The sequence below is a fragment of the Peromyscus eremicus genome, chromosome X (genome assembly GCF_949786415.1).
Source record: "Peromyscus eremicus chromosome X, PerEre_H2_v1, whole genome shotgun sequence".
Classification (NCBI taxonomy): domain Eukaryota; kingdom Metazoa; phylum Chordata; class Mammalia; order Rodentia; family Cricetidae; genus Peromyscus; species Peromyscus eremicus.
This window is the reverse complement of record NC_081439.1, coordinates 86,672,886-86,682,167: the sequence shown is the minus strand read 5'-3', so window position 1 is coordinate 86,682,167 and position 9,282 is coordinate 86,672,886. Positions and strand designations below refer to the sequence as shown.

General features: G+C 36.1%; 1 protein-coding gene across 1 annotated transcript in view; it reads right to left on the bottom strand.

The window, feature by feature from the left end:
- Positions 1 to 1,873: 1,873 nt before the first annotated feature.
- The window catches only part of Il1rapl2 (interleukin 1 receptor accessory protein like 2), a 68,368-nt gene continuing 60,959 nt past the window's right edge, over positions 1,874 to 9,282 (bottom strand). Inside the window, exon 6 of the mRNA XM_059251499.1 lies at positions 1,874 to 4,546. Coding sequence (XP_059107482.1) covers positions 3,849 to 4,546 — 698 coding nt within the window. The 3' untranslated portion in view covers positions 1,874 to 3,848. The remainder of the gene's footprint in view (positions 4,547 to 9,282) is intronic.

The window sequence follows — 9,282 nt, the reverse complement described above, 5'->3', positions numbered from 1 at the left end:
AAATTGCTCTTGGGCTGATTTCAGTTCCCTTTAAAGGCAACTTTGATAATAAAAGAGTTTAAAGTGAATGATTAAGCTTATGAAACTGTTTCATATATTTATCAGAGGGCCTTAATACTCAAAACTCTGACCTTGTATCAGGCATCTCACAATAAAAATGCATGAGTAATAGAGGAACTAGAGCCAAACAATTATCAACATTTGCTTCACTCTCAAAAAAGAAGTAACAATGATTCAGTGTTCATATTTAACTGATCACTACAGGACAACTTTCCATCTTAGCTTTAGTATCAATTCATTACCTCGCCTTGGGAAATGAATACAAGAAATGTGAAGATTTATATGTGCAATTTTCAGGGTATTTTCTTTGGAAAACACATTGTAAAAGTGAACTAGCTTATTCTCTCTCTCTCTCTCTCTCTCTCTCTCTCTCTCTCTCTCTCTCTCTCTCTCTGTCTCTGTCTCTGTCTCTGTCTCTGTCTCTCTCTGTCTCTCTCTCTCTCTGTTTTATGAATATAAATTTGCAAGTGTACATGCCGGAACAGGATGTTTGGTGTCTTCTCCAACTTTTCCAACTTCCTGCCTTGAGACAGTGTCTCTTATTGAACCAAAACTTACCTTCCAGCTAGGCTTCAGGACCAGCTAGGTCTCAGAATCTTCATCTCTCTATCCTCCAATGATGGGTGTTCCTGTGCATACATGTTCAGGATTTTTCATAGGTGCTGGGGACTTGAACTCAGGTCTTCATACTTTCAGAACAAATGCCTCCCCAACCCCCAAAGGGAAGCCATTTCCTCAACCTGTGTGTTAGTTTATTTAAAAATAAAATGTCAAAAGACAGCAGAGGCTTTAGACTTGTGATTCTATCCTCTTGTAAGACCTATAAATACTACAGTTGTCAAAGCTTTTCCTCCCTATTCTTGTCAGAATTTTCTTTTTTTTAGCTTATAATTTTCTAACTGATTGTATTGTAATCATTTGGTTATTATTCATTTCCATTTCAGCTCATAGTGAAGTTGTATAAATGTGTCTTCATAACTGAACTGTTCTCACGTCTCACTGCATCCGTCTAGCAGCTTTAAACTGTACAATATTATCATTCAATACACAACCAAAACATCTTCCTTTTACATGATGTTACATGGCGTCTCTGTGTCATAGTTTTGAAGGAATTCTTGAAATTAGGACAGATTTGGCTCTAATTCAATTAAGGTTTAGAAGCAGTGGTGAATGATACATTCTTTTCAGAAAGTACATAGCAACATTATTTTTCTGGTTAGATCAGGGACCATACTTATCAAACCCACCAAGAACATGTTGTCCATATCTTTGAGCATTGTTTATGCTTAATGGAATGTTTTTGATTTGTACATATTATCATTCTTTTTATATTGTTCTTTTTGGTTTTCAGAATGCTTCACCTTTAAAATTCAGTTTGTAAATGTATTTTTGCATACAATAACATAATAATAAATTTGTTTTGAGTGTGTAAGCACTATGGTAGCCATGGTTTCCTAGATTTCCAAAATTCAGTGAAAAGTTAAAAAGGGAAAAAAAAGTTTCACTGTAAAAACAACTGGAAGCATACACTGTGTTCTAGACTACTTACTATACCCTATGAGCTGTATCTTTTCAAAAAATCTCAGATGAAAATTAAATTTTGAATTGCCATCTAGAAATAAATTTTTATAGATAGTGTACACATTAGTTCCTGAAAATGGTAGAAAAGGTTTCTTGTCAAGTTCCCCAGCACAAGTGTGAATGCTCTGTTTCTGAGTACCTCCAAGCAGTGAAAGGACACATTGTGGCCAGCCAACTCAAATTGCTACCCACGTTTAATCATTGTAAATAAAGGAAGCAGAGAGGCCCATGTTATATTTTCAGAACTGGCATGCTCAATACAGAACTATTAGTTTAAAAATACGACTGAACATTCTATTTGAATTAATCTAGATTTCTGTGAAAAATAAAATAGTATAAAGTACAATTGTCCACTTAAAACATGTAGCACTCATTTCATGCAGATTATTAATTTAGTCATTACACATAGCATTAAGGAACACCCAGAGTAAATACAACTTTATAACACTGGAAAAACACTTCAGAATTGATACATTTTCATTTTGAAATACCTATAGTTTTAACAGAAGTTTCCATTCTTGGTGGAAAAAATACATCTATAAAATACCTACATATATTGAACAGGACTTTTCAAAGGGGAAACTAATTGTCTCCCTGTGAAACGAACATGTATCACTGTGAAATTTCACTCAGTTTGGTGCATAATGCATTTTCTGAACAGTTAGATATAGAAAAGCAATAGAGAAACAGGTACTTTCACAGAATAGGTGGATTACAGGGAACCAACCATGGAAAGAGATTAGAGACAGATCATCAAAGAATATTTTCTTATGTTTGCTTCTACTTTTGGGTCTCACAATCACAAGGGGTAAACAAAGTCTTAATTTTTACACATTGTGTACATTGTCCTTGTTTATAATTGTTCAAGAACTTTATGTAAGAACCATTTGCAAAATTTCTGAATCAACTTTGATAAGCAGTTATGAAATTGACCCCCACAGGTATCAAGTTGGAGAGCACACCAAACTAATTGTAAGTGATGGAAAGCCGTAATCCACAATAAATGCTAGAATAGGAGTACATTTCTTATAGCCAATAGGAGATAGGCTATTGACAAAGACGTTCTCAGATGGTACAGTCACAGTCACTGCATGAGAGTAGACAAGTTCAGTCTATCAAATATATTCTCTGAAGCACTGGAAATACAGATACTTCTGCAGGAACAGACTTGTTGTATGTACAAATGAAAAGTCTGCAGTCGCTGCTCTATCACTAGTAAACTCGAATCGCTTAGCACTTCATTTCTGAATAGTGTCCTTACTTCTTTCCAACTGCAGACATTTGCAGTCAATATGTATTTAAGTTCAACTTGCAGTAAGGCTGAAAAACAAGTAGGACAATGCCCACATCTTCACATAAATCTTCAAGAAGATCACAAGAGTGTTTGGGAAGAAAACATCTAAATAGGAATGTTTTAGAAAACAATAAACAATAAAATGTGCACTTTAAGATGCATTTTCAAAGTTGTAAAATGTTTTTTAATGATCCAGAAAGTCATAAGGCTTACTAAAAATCATCTTTAAAGAGCTTAGAGCTGTCTATTCATTTGCTTAAGGAATGCACATAGTTTCCCTACCTACCAGTGTGGCTACAGTTGCTGTGCTTGTCTAATAGAACTAAAAGCTGTTATTACAGGCTGTTGATTTAGTCTACAGAAGTTGTCCATTATGTTGAAGAAGATGTAAATGTTTCAATCATACTATTTTCTCAACTGATCTTCCTGGACAAACAATCTTCCAATTGGCTGCATCAGTTTTTCCTTTGTAATTCCCAACTGTTTTCAGTTATCTACAGAAGTTCTCCTTTCACTTAAACATTCACTCATAATTTTCAAATTCATTGAGTCTCTAGGATTTCCTTTTTTTTTTTTTTGAAAAATACGTTTAAATGCTGAATTCTTAAATATGGGCAATCCATGTGGTGCCATAAAACTTACTTGAAAAGGACACAATTCAATTTTTTTCTTTTTAGGAAAAAATCAAAACTGTACATTGGGACAAGGTGCCACACTACAAAAGCAAGACCTTCTATTCCCCCACTATTCTATAAATGTAAACAAAAATATTTAAGTATAAACTTGATTTTTTTTGTGCCTTTTCTTCACATTTTCAGCACCTCAATGTTTTTAGGTGTAATTTATGCTCAGTATAGCAGAAATTCCATATTCTCATGTAGATGTTCAGAGGAATTGAGTTTTTTTTTTCTCACTACCAAATATCACTGGTGAAGCTAAGCTCTTTGGATGATAACGGCAGTAGGGAATTGTTCCTTGAAAATTCCTCAGTCTCTTTCAGGGAGTTATTAAGGGGTAGCTGTCCGTTGAGGAGTGTCAGTGGCAAGTTACAGTAAGTGTGGTGGTTGCCTAAGGAAGGTACTGACAGGGTGTTGGTTGGCATCTCGTGTTTGTATCCTCTGCAACAGTGCCTCATTTGCATTGAATCCGAATGGTGGAAATCAGGGAGATCAGCTTGTGATGGCACCATTGTGGCTGATGTACTTGTCATGGCAATTGAAGGTATAGGCTGAAGTTCTCCAAAAAGCCCCTGTTCTGCAGAGTCTAGAACATGGCAATGGGATAGCATTTCTTTTTTCTTGATGGGCATTTCATACACTAAGTGCTTCCAAAATTTGGAATTTAATTTGCTGCTTTTGGGTCCCTTCCACTTGATCAGTGATAGAAGTTTGATGTTGTGCTTTAGTGATTCCACTTCCTGGCAATTCACCTTCCCTTTTAATTCTGTACACTCAATCAAAATCACTTTGATTTCTCCACTGACTAGCATGTTATGGAGTCTGCTTTCCAGTTCGAAAATACTCCATCCCCGTCTGAGAATATAGTCTGGAGTTAGCACGATAATAAGTCTTCTGCTTTGTTCAACACATCTTGTGAGATCTTCAATGTATGCTATAAATCACAGAAAGAGAGAAAGAGTAAAACAAAGACATTGCTAGTCTTTAAAGCATTAGGTTTGCATTCTAGATCCAGTCTTTCATAAAGTCCATTACATTTTCTCTTGTGTATTGCATGTCCAGAAAGCCCATTACTGCAACAATTAAGAAATTATAAACAACTGATTAAATCCTTATTTTTTGCTTTATTATTACTTACAGTATATTGATGACCCATACAAACTTTGGCTTCTTCAGAGTTTAGGTGAATTTCAGTATTTTTTTTTTTTGTTTATTTAATCATTTAAGTCAAGACAAACTTTCAGACTAGTAAGTTAGTACTCTAAGTGAACAAGTAATCAACGAGTTGATGAAAAATGAACAGAAACCCTTTAATAATTGGTAATTTTACTTTTGAGTTTGGTGTATTTTCCTCCTTCCTTTCTGTGTTTTATAACTTTTAGCTAACAAATAATAATGGTACACATGACTCCTATTCAACTGCTAAAATATTACAGAAGCTATGTGTATGTGCTACCAACAGGAGAGATTGTGAGATGGATATGGTGGAAAATCTCTTCTAGAATCACAATCACCTTATTTATCAGAATACCTTTTGTCATTTGCAGCATTAGGTCCTCAATATTGTCCTTCCAACTAATAGATATGGAAGTGATGTGTGTTCATGAATTAAATAGGAACAATCTATTGCTTTTTGGTTCAAGGGTGAAGAATGAAGGGTGGAGTTAGAGTTGGTGATGGTAATGGAATAGAATGACTGGTAAAGAGGAAAGGAGGGTAGATACTTATAAATAAACTTTTATGTTGCAATTCTGAAAATGCGGTGAATATGTTATGGCTTTCTTCGTAGTAGAAGAATACTCAACTTGCCTCTGGGTTTGTTTACCCCATGCATTAATCCTTTTGAAATCACACTTCCCACAGTCTCATCTGCCATAAAGGGAAGCCCATATCCGTGTGATATCAAAAAATAGACTTGGACACAGGTGCTGCACCAGAAAGCAGTCTTTACTAAGCAGAGCACAAGGCCCTGTCTAATGTACAGTGCCCTCTAGCAAAAGCAGTGCTTACAGAAGCATAGCAACATTGGTCACTACAAAGCTGCCCTAGGTTATGGACTGCTTTTGAACAGTCACATTCAGCACATATCATGGGGGACATCAAACAGCTCAGTACAAGCCATTTGAAAAGGGACACTTATTTTACAGATGCACATTTTACAGATGATCTTATTTTTCCAGGACCATATTTTTACCAATTGGCAGTGAGAAAACTTTCAAAAGTAATAATGAGCAACATTTCTACACATCCCTGCTCATAAACAACAACAACAGCAACAACAAAATAAACATTTCAAAGAGATACATGGAATTGTCCATTTAACAATTTCTTGTTAATTTTTTTAAAAATATATTTCAGAGTATTCTCATGCAGTAGTTACATTTGACAGTACTTTAGAGGATGAGGCTAGTCGCTGAGTTGGGATGCAATCTCTCAATAATTTTAAGTGTTTTCCTTTAGAGAGTGTGTATTCAGAGGGAATACAAAACCACTGCACACACAGCTCTGGGGAGGTTTGTCACTGAGAGGGCTGGGGAAACAAAGTGGAAGGAAAGGTGGAAAGTCTCAATAGAGTGGAAAGATACTATCCCAATGTATCAACAGCTCTGACTCTTCATTTTCTTCCTTCCTTTCTGCTCCCAAAAAGAAAGAAGTTATGTGGGAAGCTTCATCATTAGAAGTTGGATCTGTAAGATACAGTAAAATAAACTATCATGTATCTTTCCCATGATGCTTTTCACCTTTTCTCCAGAGCAAATTAAAACAAAACAAATCCCACACCCAGAAACATGGTATTGGTGCAAGAATAAAAGAGGATATACTTTTATTGGGTGGATAATGAGTTCATTGTAATTTCATAGAAATTTCTGTTACTAATAATTTCCCAAGACTTTATTTTCACTATAATTCTTGTCTCATCAAATTTCAGCCTACACTTTGGAATTTTAAAAAGTAGCATACAAACCATTTCAGTAGTCATAGTAAATATACTTCCATGACCAACACTATTTTTTTATGTTAGGCTATATTCTAAATATACCTTTAAAAACAAATTTTGGGATGAGTTGAGTGAGGATGGTGAATGTGATCAAATCTCATTATGTGAATTTCTCAAAGAATTAACTAAAATGTGAATATTTAGAGCAGGAATAAAAAGATGCTTACAGAGAAGAGTTAGGATTGGGTTAGGCAATCTAGGAAGGCGGGGAATGAACTCTGCAAAACTTCTAACTCAAGAGGAAACAGCAGTTGTCAGAAAAAAAATGGACAGCAGAAGCCATAAAGATAACTTCTATGATTCTCTGTCATTTCTCAGAAAGGGGTCCTAAGTGCTTGGACAAATGTTTTTAAAAAGTAAAATCTATATATCTCTACATAAAGAGAAATTATAAGTCCAGCAGCAATTGATTTAATTGAGCTATCATGGACTTCAGCTTTATTGGTCACTTTCTGGGATGGGGAATGGAAGAGTGTAAAATACTTTCCCATTAGTATAGTTCTCCCAGTTCACACATCAATTATATTTTTTTCCCATTTACATCTAAGCAGAATGCAACATTTATGGATTTAGTGGCATCTTAGAAACTTTTGCCCCCAGAAGAAATTTATTAGGACAGTTCCCACTCGGCTCAGCTGCACAGGGTGTGGGTGTTGAAGGGAACCTTGGAGAGAGGGAGTGGTCCCAGTCTCCTGCATACTACACTGGCTGTGCTTATCCTGGCAAAGCCTAGTGGAGAGTTGAGGCAAGCATCCAGATAATTCGGGCTGAAAACCTGCTGTGGAAGAAAAAAAACCGGAATTATCCTGGTTTGCCCTATATATACATTAATCATATGTACTGGAGTTAGACAGTACATCAAAATTTTCCCTGGGTAGAAATAGCCCAAGTGTCCCAAAGAAAACACAAGCCATTTGCTTGGGCCTTGAATTCTGTGTTCCATTTCACTTGGTGAAAAAGCAAGTGGAAGTTTTCAGATGTGAAGCCCACATTTCACTTCTTGGGATGGTGATCAGTGGCTGGGCAGCAACCTCAATATTTGAAAGCAGCTGGGGAGGTGCCGCTAAGAGCTGCCTGGCTCTGTGGAAGAGGGAGAGACTGTGTGCTCTTGCTCTTACTTTCTGGCTCCCTCTCTGTTTTCCTCTTTTCTCTCTCCTCTCCCTCTCTCTACCACTTGCTCTCTCCCTTTATGTTTTTCTTCTTTTCTGCTTTTTCCATCCTTTCCTGTCACGTCCAAGTTTTCCTTCTTTCTCTTTCTTTAATTTTTTCTTGTTATTTTCTCAGTTAGTATTTCATTTCTTTTCCCCTCACCATCCTTCTTCCTCTTGGTCCTCTCTTTCCTTTCAGCTTTTTCTTTTTCCATGGGAAAAACAAGAACCTAGCTGTGATGCGAAAATGTACAGAATGAAGAAGAAACAACTGAGGCATGGTCCAAAGATTTTTACTTGTTAGTCTTGAGCCAGGAAGTCCTTGTTGGCTGGCTGTGTGTATGAAGCAAATGCTCAAGACAATTCCCCCCTCACCTCGGGGTTGTATATCTGTATCTAATGACTGTGATTTTAAACCTGATCTTCTAAAACCCATGACCTGTTTTTGGGTGGCCGATGAACAAAGAGTGACATTTTTACATTTTGAAAGTTTTTTTTTCTTTTGAGGATGATGAATAAGATTTTTAAGATGTTGAACATGATGTAAGGGAGAGCATACGTGATCCACAACTCTTAAAATATTTACTATCTGGACCTTTACAGAGAAGATTTGCCACCACTGAATTATAGACCAGGCAGGGTGGTTAGGCATGGAACAGTTCCAAATATACTAAGCAGAAACAGGTATCAAGTTAAGACATTGCTCTTCCAAAGCACAGCGTTCGACAGGCAGTCAGGTTTGCCCTGGTAGGCTGTGGTTTTGTGGGAGACATTTTAGAAGCCTTCAGAAGACGAATTAAAAAGCTTGTTACCACAAAGTGATAATAAAGAAACATTTTTCAAAAAAATCCCCAAATCCTCAGCACATATGAATACTCACTATATTTTGCCCTGATTTGTTCAGACAAATTTAGCAACAGAGTAGAAAAAAAAATCCCTTAAAAGATGCTTTTTCCCCCACATAAAAATATATAGCATCCCTTAAATGAAAGGTCACAGCGTCATGTTGTCATGTCTTTTTGCAAGTTTTGGTTTTAAGTAACTTCTGATGGCAGAGAAGACCAAAGGGGGCTGTACTGATTCTTGTTTCTCTAGATGAGTCTATGAGACTCATGCACAGGCAGAAATAGAGACATGAAACAAAGCCAGCCAAGCACATTTAACCTATTCATGACCTTCACAGCTAGGCAAAGCAAAAAAAAAATCTTTGGAATTTTGATTGAGGTCCCTAAGTTAGGATAGGAAAAAAAAAATTGTTGGCACGTAAAGTGCCAACACCAAGAAGCATCTCGTTTTGTCTTTTCTAGGGATTGAGTCTTTTCAACACATTGTCAAAGAAAATGCATTGTCACTAGACAACATCATTATTAGGGAAAATCAATGGAAGTGATCACTTAAAATACTATTAAAAGTATGGTGAATTTGATTAAAAAATCTCTTTCAGAAGTTTGATTAAATAAAATTCCAGTGGATTTATTCAGAGGAGTAGGATTAGATTAAAGAAAACTGATCAGAAAATGAATT